Here is a 20,276-nt window from a genome sequence, read left to right as displayed (position 1 = left end):
CGCGGAGCGGCTGGGCCCGTGAGCCATGGCTGCTGAGCCTGTGCGTCCGGAGCCTGTGCTCTGCAACGGGAGAGCCCACAACAGTGAGAGACCCGCATACCCCACCAAAAAAAATCATTAAAAGAATTTAAGGGCTTCCCTGGTGGCGCAGTGGTTGAGAGTCTGCCAGCCAATGCAGGGGACACAGGTTCGTGCCCCGGTCCGGGAAGATCCCACATGCTGTGGAGCGGCTGGGCCTGTGAGCCATGGCTGCTGAGCCTGCGTGTCCGGAGCCTGTGCTCTGCAACAGGAGAGGCCACAACAGTGAGAGGCCTGCGTACCACACACACACACACACAAAAAAAAGAATTTAAATGTTATGTTAGAAAATATTCACTTAATGCAGAAGGAAGAAGTAAAGAATAATAGAAGAACAAAAAGGGCATAAGATATAGAAAACAAAAGTAACGAGGCAGCAGTAAATGCAACAATATTAATAACATTAGATGTGAATGAATTAAACAATCCAATCAAAAAGCTGAGATTGTCAGACGGTATTTATTTTTTAAAGATCCAACTATATGCTGTCTATATGAGCTACTCTTTTGATTTAAAGATACAGAAAAGTTAGTTATAAACCAACCATAACAAAGCTGGATTGGCTATACTAATACCAGTCAAAGATAGAGTAAAACATGGGAATTCCCTGTCGGTCCAGTGGTTAAGACTTGGCGCTTTCACTGCCGTGGGCCCAGGGTTTGATCCCTGGTCAGGGAACTAAGATCCCACAGGCCCCACGGCGTGGCAAAAAAAAAAAAGCAAAACAAAAATGTTACTAGAGATAAAGAGGGACCATTTATTATGATGAAAGGGGGCTTCCCTGGTGGCACAGTAGTTAAGAATCGGCCTATCAATGCAGGGGACACGGGTTCGATCCCTGGTCTGGGAAGATCCCACATGCCGCAGAGTAACTAAGCTCATGTGCCGCAACTACTGAGCCTGTGCTCTAGAGCCTGCAAGCCATAACTACGGAGCCCGTGCACCACAACTACTGAAGCCCATGTGCCCTAGAGCCCATGCTCTGCAATGAGAGAAGCCACCACAATGAGAAGCCCACACACCACAACAAAGAGTAGCCCCCCACTCACCACAACTAGAGAAAGCCCATGCACAGCAACAAAGACCCAATGCAGCCAAAAAATTTTTTTAATTTAAAAAATAAAAATAAATAAATAAAAAATAGAAAGTGAAAAGACATCTCACGGAATGGGAAGTAATTTTGCAAGTCATATATCTGATAAGGAACTTACATCTAGAATTATATAAAGAACTCTTACAACTTAATAGTAAAAAGACAGCCCAACTTAAAAATGGACAAAATATCTGAATAGACATTTCTGCAAAGAAGATATATACAGGCCAATAAGCACATGAAAATATGTTCAACGTCACTAGTCACCAGGGAAATGCAAGTCAAAACTATGAGCTACCACTTCATGTATTAGGATAGTTGTAATAAAAAAGACAGATAATAACAAGTGTTGACAAGGCTGTGAAGAAATCAGTACACTCATACACTCCTGGTGGAAATATAAAATGGTGCAGCCTCTTTGGAAAATAGTCTGGAAGTTCCTCGAACTGTTAAAGCCATATAACCATACAACCCAGCAATCCCACTCTTAGATATATATACCCAAGAGAAATGAAACTATATGTCCACAGAAAAATTTCATGAATGTTCATAGCATTATTAATCATAACCAAAAAGTGAAAACAACCTAGATGTCCAGCAACTAATGAATGAAGGAATGAAATGTAGTATACATACAACGGGATACTATTCAGCCATGAAAGGAATGAAGTATTGACACAGCTACAACATGGATGAACCTTGAAAACATATTCTGTGAAAGAATGCAGACACAAAAGACAGCATATTATATGATTGCATTTATATTAAACATATTGAATAGGCAAATCTATAAAGATAGAAAATAGATTAGTGGTTGCCTAGTGTTGGAAGCTATGGGGGAAGCAACCCCAAGTAATTAAAGAATTGTGTTTGAAGTCTCAAAAAAATGTGGGCAAATGAATTTTGATATGCTCATACCATAGACTATTATTATAGAGTAGTCTTCCCTGACTCCCATATTTTTATTATTGATATATTACTTAAACTTATGACTTGAGCTTCTTTTTTATTCACTGCCCAACCCTGAATTCTTTCAATCCATTTAAAAATAAAAGTGATAAATCTTAGTTACCCTGGTTTAGGAAATATTTCTTAGATAGGATGTAAAAAGCATGAACCATGAAAGAAAAAAAATGATAAGTTTATTTCATCAAAACTAAAAACGTTTTCTCTTCAAAATCCACTGTTAAGTAAATGAAAAAGCAAGCTACAGATTGTCTAATAAAGGACTTGTATCTTGAATATACAAATAATTCATGACACAATAAGAAGGCAACTAACCCAATAAAGACTGGTAAAAGATTGAACAGATACTACACCAAAAATTATATGTGAATGGCATTACAAAACAAAAAAACCCAAAAACCCACATGAAGAGATGCTCAACATCACTAGTAGATTAAAACAATGAGATGTAAATTAAAATGTAAATAAAATGTAAATTAAAACGAGATGATACTACACACTCATTAAAATGGTTAAAATTTTTAACTAAAAATATTAAGTGTTGACAAGTTTATGGAACAAATGGAACTCTCAAACATTGATGGTACATATCAATGTTCTTATAAAGTTAAAGATATACTCAGCATATGACCCAGATATGACTTTTTTTACCCAAGAGAAATGAATACCTGCTTATACAAAGATTTGCACTTTAATGTTCATAGTAGCTTTATTCACACTGCCAAAAAATGGAAACCACCCAATGTGCATCAATTGATGAAGAGATAAACAAATCAGAGTATTTCTTTCTTTTCAGAAAGAAAAAAGAATTAGGTAATCTACTTATACACAGAACAACATGAATGAATCTCTAAAGAATTATGTTAAATACAAGAAGTCTTACATAATACATTAGGTACTGTATGATTCCATTTATATTAAATTCTAGAAAAGTTGAAATTTTTGTGGACAGAAAGTAGATTAGTGGCTACCAGAGGCCAGGGCCAGGGATTGGGGAAGGGGTTGATGACAAAAAGGCATGAAGGAACTTTTTTTTTTTTTTTGGCTGTGACACACGGTATGTGGGATCTTAGTTCCCCAACCAGTGATCGAACCTGCACCCCCTGCATTGGAAGCATGGAGTCTTAACAACTAGACCACCAGGGAAGTCCCTGAAGGAACTTTTTGAAGTGAAGGAAACATTCTAAATCAGCTTGTAGTAACAATTACATGATTGTATACATTTTTCAAAAGTCATCAAATTGTACACTTAAAATTGGTGAATTTTACTACATGTAAATTGTACCTCAATAAAGCTTAAACAGCGCCAATAAAAAGTAAAAAAGATTCTAGAAAAATAGGAGTTACATTAGCAAAGTTTTTAAGTCTTCCCAAATCCCCACATAAATATAGAGCAAGCAGCCAGTAAAACCAAAAACCTATTGGCAACATTTAAGTAAAACTGGATGAAACAGTTTTATGGGCTCAATTTCACCTCCCCTCAAATTCATATGTTGAAACCCTAACCCCCAGTACCTCAGAATGTGACCATATTTGAAGACAGGGGCTTTAATGAGATGATTAAATTAAGATGATTAGTGTGGGCCCTAATCCAGTCTCTTCTTATAAGAAGAGGAAATTTGGATACTCTGAAAAACACTAGGGAAGTGCTGGCCCAGTGGAAAGGCTATGTGGGGACACAGTGAGAAGGTGGCCATCTGCAAACCAAAGAGAGAGGCAGGAAAAGACTTCCTGACATCTTGATCTTGGACTAATAGCAACCAGAACTGCGAGAAAATAAATTTCTGTTGCTTAAGCCACACAGCCTGTGGTAATTTGTTATGACAGCCCCAGCAAACTAATACAGATAACATCCCCATGAATCCCCAAATAAAAGCAGATAGGGAAAAATCATAATGCAATACCTGCATGGTGAATCTGTGCATCTGTGAAGAAGGAAGCCAAGCAAAATAATTGGACATCTGAAGTAACCTGAAAACAAGAGAACACCAAAACATACTCACTGGAAAGCAGAGTGCGCCAAGTTGAGAACAACAGCTGAAACGGGATGTGGCTTTGCACACACCAATGAGAGAGGAGTGCAAGTTGTCCATGATGGAAGATCTGAAGGGGCTTGTGAAGCTTTGTCTGTGAGAACTTTCAAAGTAGACAGCCCAAATTTCTTTCCAGGAGAAAGTTCCTCCCTGAGGAGAAAATGCAAAGAATGGGGAATCATAATTGAGCCGGACAGGGAAAACAGAATTGAAGTCAAGGTCCAGGTAAAAGTGGAAGGGAGGAAGAGAGCAATTAAGTGTCAGAAAGCCCATATACATGTGTGTGTGTGTGTGTGTGTGTGTGTGTATTTCTTTTTCAACACTGTGTGAATCCTACAGAAGGAGCTCTGTATGTATAAAAAATTACCCTGAATCAAGCCTCCTTCTAAAGTGGTTCAGGGAAATTACTATATAAAAATAAGTAACAGAAAAGTATCAGACCAACTCCATAAAAGTTACTATTTTAAAAGAGAGAGAGAGAGAGAGAATAAGGAATACAATAACATCCTTACAGACAATGAAAGCATATCAGAAAGATCAAAATTGGAACCTACTATTTCAAAATGAGCTAATATTGCATTTAGAAAATGATACAAAATATGAAAGAACAATATAAATTAGAACCAAAAAAATTCAGAAATGGGTTGCTAACTCAGAAAAGAATTAGAAATAAAAGTGTCATTTCAGAAATAAAGACTCTCCTTAAAAAACTAAAAATAGAACTACCATATGACCCAGCAATCCCACTCCTAGGCATATACCCAGAGAAAACCATAATTTGAAAAGATACATGCACCCCAATGTTCATTGCAGTACTATTTACTACTTACAATAGCCAGGACATGGAAGCAAACTCAATGTCCATCAGTAGAAGAATGGGTAAAGAAGATGTGGTACATATATACAATGGAATATTACTCAGCCATAAAAAGAACAAAATAATGCCATTTGCAGCAACATGGATGGATCTAGAGATTGTCATACTGAGTGAAGTAAGTCAGACAGAGAAAGACAAATATCATATAATATCACATATGTAGAATCTAAAAAAAAACGGTACAAATGAACATATTTACAAAACAGAAATAGAGTCACAGATGTATAAAACAAAACTTATGGTTACCAGGGGATGGGAGGCAAGGGATAAACTGAGAAATTGGGATTGATATATCACACTACTATATATAAAATAGATAACTAATATGGACCTAGTGTATAGCACAGGGAACTCAATACTCTGTAATGGCCTACATGGAAAAAGAATCTAAAAAAAGAGTGGATTTATGTATATGTATAACTGACTCACTTTGTTCTACACCTGAAACTAACACAACATTGTAAATCAACTATACTCCAATAAAAATTTTTTTAAAAAAGGAAATAAAGACTCAACCAGAAGGAATACAACAATGACTAAACCAGGAAATGCCTAAGAGAAATAGAAGGTAAAAATGAGGAAAATTTCTAAAGTTGGAAAGAAATGAAGAAAGAAATTTAAAAAGACTTGAGAGAGAAAAATATTAGAGACAGGCAAAGAAGATCAAACATATTAACTTAAGTTCCTGAAGAAGAAAACAAAAGCAAAGGAACAGAATACTAAAAACTTATAATAATAATAATAATAATAATAATAATACTGATATAAAAAAGATTTGCAATTGCATATTGAAAAAGTAGATGGTGTACCTGAGAATATCAATTCAGAACAACAAACTCCAAGTCATACTAGTAAAATTACTTTAAAGAAAAGAAAAAAATTATTTGGGCACCTAGGGAGAAATAAATATGTGACTTTTTTTTTTTTTTTTTTTTTTGGCCGCACTGCTTGGCATGTGGAACTTCCCCAACCAGGGATCAAACCCGTGCCCCCTGCATTGGAAGCATGGAGTCTTAACCACTGGACCATCAGGGAAGTCCATAAGTGACTTTTAAAAGGAAAAAAAATGTCAGGTTATCATCAGACATTTTGACAGTAAATACAGCATATTTAGAAGTATAAAATGGAATAGCATATTTTAAATACTCAGTGAAAGAAAATATGAGCCAAATATTTTATAACCAGCAAAACTAAAAAACAATTATTAACATATGGGTATGGAGAAATATTGTATGTTAAAAGAAACTTAAAAGATGTGTCAAATTTTAAAAAAGGGTTAAGGTAAAACATAGTGTTTAGAGATGTACAAATGGATAAGTTATAAAGAAACACAAGGTAGAAATAACACAAGGAAGAAAAGTTAGGAGAGTGGTAGTGGTTACTTTTGGAGACAGGGCAAGGTAATGATTGGGACAGAACGTATGGAGGAATTTCTGAATTATCTGGTAAATTTCTATTTTTTGACCTGAGTGATGGTTACAGGGGTATTTGTCTTATAACAATTCATTTGGGTGTATTTTTGTGGTTTTTCTGTGTGTGTTTTATTTTTGCAATAAAAAAAGATTAAAAAACAACAACGGGCTTCCCTGGTGGCGCAGTGGTTGAGAGTCCGCCTGCCGATGCAGGGGACACGGGTTCGTGCCCCAGTCCGGGAAGATCCCACATGCCGCGGAGCGGCTGGGCCTGTGAGCCATGGCCACTGAGCCTGCGCGTCCGGAGCCTGTGTTCCTCAGCGGGAGAGGCCACAACAGTGAGAGGCCCGCGTACCGCAAAAAAAAAAAAAAAAACAACAACAACGACGAACAACAGAGTCTCAGGAATTATAACTTTTCTCCTCCTTCACAGCATGTAAACATGGAGCGGAAAAGTCAGTGCTGTTGAAAGCCACTCAAGCCTGAAAACATTTGTATTTGCTGGAAAACTGTTCCAGTTACACAGAGAATGAACAAACACTGGAATTCTAAAAGGATAAGATATCATGCCTACTAGCCCTCAAGCATAGTTAGAGCCTGAGTAGACAAAGCCTGCATGGGACAGGAATTCAAGCCCTGAACATGGTTTAAGGTAATCTCCAACAGGTACCCTTATCTTCCTGGCAGAAGTAATATTAATTGTTTCTTGATCTCAGGGAATCTTCACAAATAATTATTTTCAAGGTCAATGAGAAGCATGTGGTAAAAGAAACTAAGCCCTCAGTGAAACAAGGTATTATGAAAGAGAACCAGCAGAAACACAAGACAGTGACAATAGGCCTTCATTTGAATCATAGATACAAGTTACCAAAGAACTTTGCTTATGTTTAAAGCTCGATTTTATTTCTTTAAAATATGTATAGGGAACTATAAAAATTACAGATCTGAAAAAGAACAAAGTAAAACTTTCATATGGGAAAAGTACAATAACCAAAATTAGATACTTATTGTACAGGTTGGGCACAAAATTGGACAAAACAGAAAAGAGAATTACTTAACTGGAAGAAAGATAAAAATACACAGAATCTATCACAGAGAGACAAAAATGAGGCTATATATAAAAGAGAGTTTAAAGATATGCCAGATAGAGTTGAAGTTGCAACTAAACTCCAATATTAGAAGAAACAATAAATGAACAATTTCCAAAGATGATGACAGTCTCTAAACCATTGACTCAAATCCTTCAACCTAGACCCATTATGGAGAAACTGCATAAAATCAAAGACAATGAGAGAATCTTAAAACAGCAAACAAGAAAGGATAAATTACCTTCAAATTAGCCATTAGACTGACAGCTGACTTTTCACAGCAGCAATGAAAGTTAGGAGAGTGGAATGATAGCTGAAATAAAATACTATCCACTGAAATAAAATAATAATGAGACATAGGGAAAATGATCCCCAATGGAAGTGTTGAGAAACAAGAATGAATGTAAAGCAGTATAGGAATTATGGGGGCAAATGTAAATGAACATTGACTATAAAAAATTATGTCTATGAGGTTAAAAAATGATAATAAATATGCAAGAAAACAATAATCTACATTGGTATATGGGTGGATAAACGTAGCTAAAGTGCTCTAAGTATGTTCTGTTGTCATGGGAGTGAATAAAGATATGAACTGTTTTACACCTTGATAGGTTTTAGTATTCATGATATTTTCTGAAGTAACCCTTAAAGCATAGAAATAGTATGTAGAATTTCCAATAATAGAAGTAAAAAACAAAATGACAATTTTTAAAATCATGAAGAAAACAAAGAGAAAAAAAGAATATAGAATTGGCAAAATAAACAAAAGATTAAAGATGGTAGATTTAAAGCTAAATATATCAGTAATACATTGAATAAATTAGATCTAATACTCTATTTAAAAGACAAAGAATGTCATATTGAATTTAAAAATGCAACTATATTGTGTTTAGAAAACATCTATAACTTAAGGATACAAAAAATTGAAATTAAAAAAATTGAAATTTAATTAATTGAAATTAAATTATATCAAACAATAAACAATTCATGTAACTATACTACTAGCAGACAACCTAAACTTTAAGCCAAGATGCATTAATAGAGATACCTGTTTGAAGATCTTGTCTGATGTAGTTATCTTGCAGTAGTGTTACTTTTCTCATGCTCCCCTCCCCTTATATCGAGACCATAAATTATAATCAAATCTCAGCATATTCTGAAAGTCAAACCTAAATATCAAAAACATTGTCTAAGGATAATGTAGAGAATATATGAAGAAATACTTTCACCAGTGGACGCAACAGTGATTCCAGTACAATGTAAAGTGAGCCTATGACTTGGCTATTTAGAGCTCCTTGTGACCCTGGACAACAGACCAAAGGCTGGGGTGGAAGAAGAAGAAGGGTGTAGGTTGGTGTTTGCCAGGCTGATTGATCCTGGCTCTGAAGGGAAAGATAGGTTTGAAATTTCCAAATGGAACATGGATAGAACACAAAGATTCCCCTGGGTCAACTCCTACTTCTAAATCATTTCCAGTAGTAAAAATTAATAGAAAACTATAATAACCAACAAGGACTCAGATCCTTTTTTCATAAAGGTTTAGGTCACTTTACCTATAAAAACTCCCCAATCTACTAAATTAAAAGGGAGTGTGTCACAACTGTCATTTACAGAGAAGAAGACTGAAGCATCTATCTAATTTATATATACCTACATATTATGATTACATTTCTTTTTACTCTTTTTCTTCTATGTAGGTTGTTACCACTTAAGACAAAATTTAAAGAATGTCTACAAAGGATCATGACAGATGTAGAAGAGGTATAGACATTACCCAGCACATTTTCAGTTGTGTGGGGGAATGGCTATATTATTTTAAGTGAGGTTTTCATTTTCAGCTGTGGGAAGAATTATGTATGATTAATGGGATGCCATCTTATAAACGCTGGCCATTCATTTGGCTGCCCAGTTCATGTGTATCCTTGCTATGATGGGAAACATCCGTCTTTAAGGAGCAGAGGCTGGGGGCTTCCCTGGTGGTGCAGTGGTTAAGAATCCACCTGCCAATGCAGGGGACACGGGTTCGAACTCTGGTCCGGGAAGATCCCACATGCCGCGGAGCAACTAAGCCCGTGCACCACAACTACTGAGCCTGCGCTCTAGGGCCCGTGAACCAAAACTACTGGAGCCCATGTGCCACAACTACTGAAGCCCGCATGCCTAGAGTCTGTGGTCTGCCACAAGAGAAGCCACTGCAGTGAGAAGCCCGTGCACCGCAACAAAGAGTAGACGCCGCTTGCCGCAACTAGAGAAAGCCTGCGCACAGCAACAAAGACCCAACACAGCCAAAAATAAATAAATAAATAAATAAATAAATAAAGCCGAGGCTGATCCTCACTAATCTGAAAATGTATGTGTCTCCCCAGCAGCTAATGCACAGGGATGGAACCTAGGCTTCAGCACTCAAACACACTCCTCTCCAAATGGCAAGCTGATGGTACAAAGGAACAAGGACTGTGGAAATTCCATCTGGGTGATGGGTAACCCCAGGTACACAGGTGGCAGTAGCAGGAACATCCAGAGCCCAGCACCCATGGTGTCAGTAGTGTAAACTGGGGATTCTGTGTACAGCAGCAGCAGTGGTGATCTCACCACATAAGCTCTGTGTCATCATTTGGAGCATTGTTTCTGGTTCTGTATCTTTGTTCTTCAGCACATTAAGATTTTCCATGAGCAACTCAAAACCATTTGAATGAATTCTTTATCCACTCAAATTAATAAAATGTAGAACATATTGACTGTAACTAATGTATTTTCACTAAAATTAGAAATAAAACAAAAATGGCTATAGAAAATTTTTTTGTGGGTGATAACTATAACTCTCTCATCCTGATTTCTGGACTGATTGAGAAATAGAACATTTTTTTGGTAATGCTTTATTGAAAGAGGCAGCTTGAACCTGGAGTTAAAATGCACAACCTAATACTTCATTCAAACTCTAGATATTGGGACATATACCAGCAGAGGAATGGGTCTGCAGAGTCAGCATAGAGAATCATGGCCTGCCCCAGGAAACATGAGAAATTCAGGGTCAAATAAAGGGACGTAATTTATGTGTTTTAATACATTTCACCAAGGTAATAAATCATTTCTCTTATGACACACAAACAAGAGTAGGGATGAAAACAGGAAGCAGAAATTATCCTCAAAATCCAACTCTTCAGTCTGTAAAAATGGGGGAAATCTGGTAAAAAAGAAGTCCTGCTCAAAATCCACTGTCATCAGGTCTACAACATGAAATAAGACAAGAAAATAGGTGTAATACTGTGGGATGGGTATATCTTTTATCTGCACATTATAAAAGATCAAAAGAATCTATCACTTTATAATCAATACCCTAATAAAATGTTAAACTTTCAACTATTACTAGCATATCTTAAGGTATATATATTTTATGTACATTATAAAGATATTAGAGAGTAAGGAGGAGGAAGAGCTCTCAAAGAAATTTCAAGACATACATATATATTAATGAATATCCAGTCAGTGTCAATCGTGCATTCATTTGGGATACTCTATATTTAAACTTAATAATTCAAAATATAATCCCAATGAGGATTTTTAGTGGAACTGGGTAACAAAATTTTTAATTCTAATGAGGAAACATTTGTCTTTATTTTCAAATAAAAACTATGTAGTTGTATGTATTTTTATTTACAAGTAATAAGTTACTGAAAAGTATAAATCAAAGATTGCTGGCAAATAGGTCTGAGGATATGAGCATTTAATATATGATAGTATTTTAATTCAGTAGAAGATGAATAGTTTAATAGTTCAATAGTTTAATAATTGTTTCTGGCATAATTGGCTTTATTTCTGGATTGAGAACAAGCCAACATACTATATCACACCATATATAATAATCAATCCAGATGGATTGTGTTAAATCTGTGTGTGTACACACCCACATAAACACATGAAAAACTGCACTTTTTTCCTTTATCCTCTTATCCTCTGAAATTTTCTATAAGCAATACTTTTCTAAGAAACATGGAGAACACTGGAAATGTTTTGGGAAACCTATTTTATAGAAATAAAATAAATAGACAAGAATATAATATATGAATGTTTATTGCAGCACTAATTTTAAATGGCAAAGAAGAGGAGATAATATGAAATATCACAACTGGGGAAATACTGTAGTTGAGTAGGTATTGGTACAAGCATACTGTGGAATATACTGTAACCATTAAAACAACTAAGTTTAATCATCATTTACTGACTTGAAAGAAAATCCAAAATGTACTGTTGAATGTAAGAAAGCAAATTACAGAGAAATGTATAAACTATCATCCATTTTGGGGGGTAAAAAATACTAAAATAATTTATTTGTGTTACTGTTTAAGCATGAAGTAGTATATGGGGGAGATACAGGAGGTTTAGACATTACTCAGAAGGAAATGGACAGAGGGGAAGGGAGTGAGGAATGAAGAGGAGCAGAGATAGTTTTTTTTCTTTTTACTGGCATTGTTTCATTGGTTCAAGTGCAAATGCATTACTTCTGTAATTTTAGATGAGGAACTCAATAAATGACTTTAAAATGAAAAAAGAATATAAAATTCCACTTAGTTCTCATTTTAGTGTAATGCAAAATATTAGAACAAAACAGCCTCGTCTTTACTAATTCTTCCATCTGCAGATATGTTGCTCACTCTACTTATCTCAAATTGATTTTTAAATATTTTACTTTTTCATGCCTCGTAAAAAATAAAGTAGCTCAATGTTTTGTTTTGTTTTTTAAAGTCCTCTAATACGGGATCTAAGAAAAAAGAGAGTGGGGCATAGAAGGACAGATCTATAGTAACTTTGGATATATGGATTTTCCTTCCACAGAATGGTACCATTCAATGTAGGAAGCTGCTTGCTGAGCATGAAAATTGAGGCACAGTAAAGGCCCATCTCAAACACTAACCTAAACCTAAACAAAGCTAAGCTGTGGGACACTTTTTTTTTAAACTTCAGGATTTCTTAAGAAATTTTAGTAGGCTTCCACACTATAATGGCAGAGGTGAGTAGTTGCAACAGAAATAGTATGACATACAGAGGGTAAAATATTTATTTTCCGGTCCTTTACAGAAAGTTTGCTGACCCTTGGTCTAAAACAGAATGCATAATTCCAGTGACATATTTGTTGCTAGAGTGATGGTCTGGCTATTTATTTTTCTCAATAGGTTAACTCGTTATTCTTTTCAGTTGTGTGTGTATACAGTTATATAGCTCAAGAATGGGATTACAACATATAAAATATACCCTAGTTTTTAAATGACATGATGCTGAGAATAAAAAACTGCATGTAGAAAATATGGGACTGGATCAAGTCCTTAAAAAAAAACTGTATTTGGACCTTAGCTACTTTCTCTCTGAAAATACTTTTCACATCTAAGAAATTCCAGGTAAATTATCTTGTATTTCACAATTCCCCTGCCGCCCTTAAGTTTCCTTGGGGCTAAGGGATTTGCACTATTAAAAACTCCTCCTGTGAGCCTTTTGCACACTCACTGCTCTAGTGTCCAGAACAAAAGCTATGGATCACTTGCAACTTGCAGCGTCAATATATCTTTGGTCCATACCATGTTTTAAAAAAAAACAAACAAAACCCTAGCCGCCATTTAAAAAATCAAGGGCTATCACACTGAAAAAAATGTAGATTTCTGGATTTTCCCCAAAAGTCAGAAGAGCTGGCAAAACAAGGCCTGCATTTCCTCATAGCACTCATTAGCTGGAACTGGGCACTGGAGATCCTCTTCAGTTACTGTCCCAATGCAGGTTCATTTCTGTTCACTTAATAGATACCTACAGTTTGCTGTTTTCTTTAGTATGCTTGTATATATCTTCATGGATGACCCTGAAAAATAGCTTCCTGTTTGTGTTCTCCTAATCCATATCTAACATCAGGATTATGTTACAGTATGTTATGAGATGTCTACTTCTATATAACAAATAGTTCCTTGAATACTTGATAAAGTCTTTCCTGTTCTCATCACAAGAAAAAACATTCTGTAAGTATGCATGGTGGTGGATGTTAACTAGACTTATTATGCTGGTCATTTCCCAATGTATACAAACATCAGATTATTATGTTGTGCACCTGAAACTAGTATAATGTTGGTATCAATTATACCCCAATTTTTTAAAAAAAGAGTTCTGCCTGAAAAGAAATTGGGTTTGATGCTTCATTAGTAATAGCTACTATATCTCACGCTAAATTTCCCCTTTTACCTGTGTTTACGAGTCTCCCAAGAGTTTAATTCTCTTTGAGTCAATACTGTAATTTTTATTTTCCTAAAAAATAATTTTGTTTAGGTTTTCAAATGTATTAGAAGTACTATATTCAGTATAACATTTAAAATCATATTCATTTTCAAACATAATACTGTTTGTCTTTTCATACTTTTTCATCAGTGCCACCAATGTTTTGTCTATATTATCGTCTGTCTTTATATTAGGTATTATATGATGTAGTGAAAAGGATACCAGTCTGAATACAGCCTTTCCTACTCATTACACACATTACTTTCCCCACCAACACCCAGGATTACTTCATGTTCCATAGGAAGTAAGTGATAATGGAAATTTTCTTAATTCATTACCCTCAATGGGTCTTTCTTCAATTATCTGTCCTGTCTGATGTTGAGTAAGGTCTGTAGAAACAGTTGCTTTTCAACAAATAATACTAATAATGACAACAATGAATACAATTAACAATGACCAACATTCTGTGGGTATCTATTTATTATATGACAGGCACAATTCTAAGCACTTTGTGTCTCTTTATTTGATCCTCACACAAAATTATGAGGTAGGTATTATAATTATCCCTATTTTATAATTTCTACCAAAACATGTATGTATAAAAACATAGAAAAATGCTCAGGAAGGATAAATACTAAACAAGGAGGGATATGGGTACAAGGATAGTGGTCAAAGGCCTTACTTGTAATGTTTAAACCTATCACAAGGAAAATATATATTGAGGCATTATTTCTGCAGTTAAAATAAAAGACATGACACAAAGATATACCTAGGGAGAATGCCCGTCAGGGCACTGTGTATAATGGCAAAAATGCTGGAGGAAACTACAATGTCTATCAATAGGGATTTGATGAAATGATATTACAGCAACACAAGGAAAACACCATGAAGATAGTAAAGGATCTCTATTTACTGAGTGGTAAGTCATTACATGAACGTTTTTACAAGAAAGTCTAAATTTTGTAAAGAGCAAAAGGAATAAGCTATCTTCAAAAATAAAGAGGTCACTGCTCTTGGGTATTAAAGGTATATTAAAAATAAAGATATTTTACAAACCATGATATACAAGATGGACTTTACAGTTATATAAATTTAAATGGATTAAAAGATTAAGAATATTACAACTATAGACAAATTGGGGGAAAATAAAATGAAAATCACAGGATTACATTTCAGCATGTATTCTCTGATGTTTAAGATAAGGTTAGAAAGGTGCCAGAAGTGTTGTTGTCATTTTGAGTATTTACTAGACTGAATTACCTGATGGCAAGGGAAATAGGGGCTTTTATTAAATGGCTTCCAAAACGTATTCTACTCATAGGGTGTTTCTCCTACATGAATTTTCTTGGGCTGAACAAGCTGTAGTCAGCAAATAAGATGTTTTACCTTATTCTATTTAGAGGGATTAATATAGACATAAATTCTCTTTTGTTAAATAGTTGATGTTAATAGTTTTGAGCTGTAAATAAAAGCATTTGCACACATTTCATATATTCTATGTTTTATCACCAGTACAAATTTTGATGTTGAATCAGCTGTGAGTCATAATTAAAGGTCTTCCCACATTCTCTATATTCATAGGGTTTCTCACTAGTATGAATTCTATGATGGCTAATAAGTTGTGAACTCTGAGAATAGGCTTTCCCACATATCTTACATTCATAGGGCTTCTCACCAGTATGAATTCTCTGATGTCGGGTAAGGTCTGAACCAGAACGAAAAGCCTTTTCACATTCCTTACATTCATAGGGTTTCTCACCTGTGTGGATTCTCTGATGTTTAATAAGTTGTGAGCTCTGACTAAAGGCATTGCCACATTCCTTACATTCATAGGGTTTCTCCCCTGTATGAATTCTCTGATGTTGAGTAAAGTTTGAGCCACTACTAAAGGCCTTCCCACATTCTTTACATTCATAGGGCTTTTCACCAGTGTGAATTCTCTGATGTCGAGTGAAGTTGGAGCCACTACTAAAGGCCTTTCCACATTCCTTACATTCATAGGGTTTCTCACCAGTGTGAATTCGGTGATGTCGAGTAAGGTCTGAGCCACAAATAAAGGTTTTTCCACATTCCTTACATTCAAAGGGTTTCTTGCCAGTATGAATTTTCTGATGATGACTGAGTCTTGAGGGATGTCTAAAGGCCTTTCCACATTCCTTACATTCATAGGGTTTCTCAACAGTATGAATTATCTGATGGGTGGTAAGCTGTGAGTCATGTCTAAAGGTTTTCCTATATTCCTTAGTTGCACAGTATTTTTCTTTATTACTAATGATTTGCTGTAATGTAAAGGATGGATGTTGACTAAAAGTGGGCATGCCTTCACGGGTGAATATCAGTTGACTGAAATGTCCCTCCTGAGAGCCATGTTGTTTCTCAAACTGGCCATTACATTCCCAATCATCTCTGAAACTAGAGCACTGAAGGTCATGTCTTGTAAGTCTTTCCATTATCTCCCACTGGGCTGACTCTATTTCATAAATTTCCTTCTTCAGAAATAATTTCTTGGTCTCACATCTTGGCTCCAGGACTGAAAGAAAATATGAAAGCAATCACTCACATTTTTCTTGCTTGGGAGAAATAATACTTCAATTTAAATGGGAGAATTAAACTGAAATTTTTAAAAATGGACAAGAAAAGAAGAGTGAAGAGAGATGACATAGTAAGTTGAGGACAGTAAGTAAGCCACTGGTTTCTAAACGTTGCTATAAATCAGAATTACTTATGGGAGCTTGCTAAATATACAGATGCCTTAGACTCCCTTGTTACAGGATGGCTCTAATCATACATACACACACACAAAATCTCACAGCATATGCAAACACACATATAAGAGCAGCACACAGCATGAACTGTAAAATAAGGGGAATGATCATATCACTTAATAGGGTGGTTGTCTGGATTAAAAGAATATGTCTAAGGGATAATGTCCAGGGGTTGGCAAACTATGTACTGTAGCCCTACAATAATTTTTATAAGTAAAGTTTTATTGGAACACAGCCACATTTATTCATTTATGTATTGTCTATGGCTGTTTGTGAGCTACAGTTGCAACAGAGACCAGATTGACTGCAAGCCTAAAATATTTACTATCTGGCCTGTTGAGAAGTTTTCCAGGCCCTGGTTAGATCTGTATTGTCCATTACAGTAGCTACTAGCATATATGTCTATTTGAATTTAACATAATTAAGATTAAATAAAAATTCAAATTCAGTTCCTCAGTGGCAATATCCACATTTCTAGTGTTAGAAATATCCAAATATGGCTAGTGTCTACCATACTGGAAATCGCAAACATCAGACATTTCCATCACTGCTGAAAATTCTAAATTAAGTAACTAGAGGCTTAGGTTCTCTTCAACCATTGACAGGGAAATAGAAGGTGGCAATCCAGATGGGAGAGTACCTTAAGAAAAGTCAGGTGCTGAATAAACCTAGCATGAGTGTTATATAGGGAGGATTTTCTGTGGCTCGATATGGTATATGCTTGGGGTTTGATGAAAATACTATGCCTTGGAATTCTGTGATTCTGAACTTAGGAAAAAAGAGGAGAGGACTTAACAAGTGCACAAGCACTGTAGTAGTGATGACCAACTGACAGGAAGGGCATTTGTAGGTTCAAAGAGAAGTGAAAAGAATATAATGGGAGGCAGTGTATTGCTATGGAAAGATCAGAGGTACAAGATTCAGTTGTATGAGTTTTGAACTCAAACTCAGTTAATTACAAGCTTTGTTTTCTTGGGCAAATTAGTTCATCTTTCTGAGCCCCTAACTGTCTGTCTATATGACAGGAATGATAACTAACTCTTATAATCATTGTGAGGACTGGGAATACTACATGAAAAAATACTTGGTATTAAATAATTATTTAGTATTTGGGAGATAATATTATGGAAGGATTTCCATATAAAAATAGGGATGTTAGGCAAGTGAAGTGTTTTGAAGACCACACTATGGACCCATAGGAAAAACCTCAAGCCAAAAAAGTGAAGATCATTCTAGTACCATCTTATTCATCTTCCTCTCATATAATTATTTAGCAAATACTGTTTAATACTGTTCCTAAATATATCCTGACACTCTTCCCTTTATATTCAATATAATACCTAATATGAAATATCTCTCCCTTGGAATACTGGAATAGCCTCCAACCTAGTTTCTCCACTTGAGGTTTGTAGTCTTGAATCCGTGTCACTAGAATGGCATTAGCCTGCCAATGCTCTGCTTAAAATCCTTTGGTGGTTTCCTATATAATATCGCTCTTACAATAAAAGCCAAACTCCTGAATGTGGTCTACAAAACTCTGAATGATCTGGTTCCTGCCTGCCTTTCAACCAAATCTCACACTATGCTCCATTTTGGTTTCTAAGCTCCATCCACATTGGTCCTATTTTATAGTTCTTCAAATGCTCCTAATTATTAGTCCCTGTTTAGACCTTTCTAGGTACTTTTCCTTATGTATAGAAGGTATTTTCTTTTACTCTTGGTCTTGGTAACTATTACTCATTTTCCAAATCTCTACATAAAGGTCATACTTTTTGAGGTCTTCTCTGATCCTATGACCAAATTACACCCTCCTTGTAATTATATTTTTAGCACTCTGTTCTCTTCCTTAACAGGATTTTCATAATTTGTAATTACATACTTATTTAGGTTCATTTACTATCTTTTCCTTCAATAGGTCTTAAGTTCTGTGAAGGCAAGGAAAATGTGTATTGTCTTCATCAATGTGTATCCAACTCTGAGCATGGTACATGGTACATATTGGAAGATCAACAAGTATTTACTGACTGACTCAATTAGAAAGTATTTAAATATATACTCCTTAATGAAAAATGTCTAAAAATTTCCTCTAGGGAAAAAGAACAGGGACTTCCCTGGTGGCACAATGGTTAAGAATCCATCTGCCATTGCAGGGGACACAGGTTTGATCCCTGGTCTGGGAAGATCCCACGTGCCGCGGAGCAACTAAGCCCATGTGCCACAACTACTGAGCCTGTGCTCTAGAGCCCATTGAGCCACAACTACTGAGCTCGCGTGCCACAACTACTGAAGCCCACGCGTCTAGAGCCTGTGCTCTGCAACAACAGAAGCCACTGCAATGAGAAGCCCACACACCGCAACAAAGAGCAGCCCCTGCTCGCTGCAACTAGAGAAAGACTGCGCGCAGCAACAAAGACCCAACACGGACAAAAAATTAATTAATTAAAAATTAAAAGGACACACTTTTTGCAAATATGGCACATTGGATATATGCATTTATTACTGCTCTTTCATGAAGTGCCACTAAAGATAGTAATGAGATTCAACAAAAAAAGAAACTCCATGAGGACAATGAGAGTGGGGAAAAAAAAGAGCATCAACAAAAATTTGGAAATTAGAGAACAGATGGAATAGTAATAAATGATGTATTAACCTTGAGCCTTGAAACCTAAGTCGCGGATTAGTCTTACTGTAGAATACCAGATATTTTCAAGAATGCAATCACCAGGTACCCTTGAAACTAGGGTGCATAAGGGTTGCAAAAAGGGTAATTAATTGAAAATCTGTAAGAAACAGACAGACTTCAGATTCTCAAACCTACTCCATATAGCAGGCTGATTCCACAGTCCACTATACCCAGTAAACTCTCAAGAATCGGGCAGCCATGCTTATTTTATTAATTCCAGAAAGAAAGTAGAGGATCCCATTCTGGAGAAAATCAGCCCAAGAGAAGAGACCTGATAGATGGTGTCAGCCAATGAACTGTTCTAGGCAGATCATTCTACAGTAACTACCACCAATAAATCTACAAATCCTGTCACAAACAAGCTCAAATCAGCTTTTTAATGCCACAGCTTTATATGAGCAAATAGCTTTGAGTCACTAGCTATTTCAGGAAAACATTAAATATAAGAGCTTAAGGGACTTCCCTGGTGGTGCAGTGGTTAAGAATCTGCCTGCCAATGCAGGGGACACGGGTTCGTGCCCTGGTCCGGAAAGATCCCACATGCCACACAGCAACTAAGCCCATGTGCCACAACTACTGAGCCTGTGCTCTAGAGCCCATGAGCCACACTACTGAGCCCACGTGCCACAATTACTGGAGCCCGTGTGCCTAGAGCCCATGCTCGGCAACAAGAGAAGCCACCGCAATGAGAAGTCTGTGCGCCACAACGAAGACTAGCCCCCACTCGCCGCAACTAGAAAAAGTCAGTGCGCAGCAATGAAGACCCAACACAGCCAAAAATAAATAAATTAATTAATTAAAAACAAAAACAAAAAAAATAAGAGCTTAGGGCTTCCCTGGTGGCGCAGTGGTTGAGAGTCCGCCTGCCGATGCAGGGGACACGGGTTCGTGCCCCTATCCCGGAAGATCCCACATGCCGCGCAGCGGCTGGGCCCGCGAGCCATGCCGCGGAGCCTGTGTGTCCGGAGCCTGTGCTCCGCAACGGGAGAGGCCACAGCAATGAGAGGCCCGCGTACAGCAAAAAAAAAA

At 36.3% G+C, this 20,276-nt stretch overlaps 1 protein-coding gene across 4 annotated transcripts in view; it reads right to left on the bottom strand.

The window, feature by feature from the left end:
• Nucleotides 1-14,270: 14,270 nt before the first annotated feature.
• LOC308606377 (uncharacterized protein) overlaps nucleotides 14,271-20,276 on the bottom strand; it is a 67,306-nt gene continuing 61,300 nt past the window's right edge. For all 4 annotated transcript variants that reach the window (XM_081217183.1, XM_081217185.1, XM_081217186.1 and 1 more), the window contains one exon: nucleotides 14,271-16,329. In XM_081217183.1, the coding sequence (XP_081073309.1) occupies nucleotides 15,305-16,329 (1,025 nt within the window). In that variant the 3' untranslated portion in view covers nucleotides 14,271-15,304. The remainder of the gene's footprint in view (nucleotides 16,330-20,276) is intronic.

The sequence above is a fragment of the Mesoplodon bidens genome (assembly GCF_964165515.1).
Source record: "Mesoplodon bidens genome assembly, chromosome: 18".
Classification (NCBI taxonomy): domain Eukaryota; kingdom Metazoa; phylum Chordata; class Mammalia; order Artiodactyla; family Ziphiidae; genus Mesoplodon; species Mesoplodon bidens.
The sequence above is the reverse complement of the archived record's forward strand: the minus strand, read 5'-3'. Positions and strand labels throughout refer to the sequence as shown.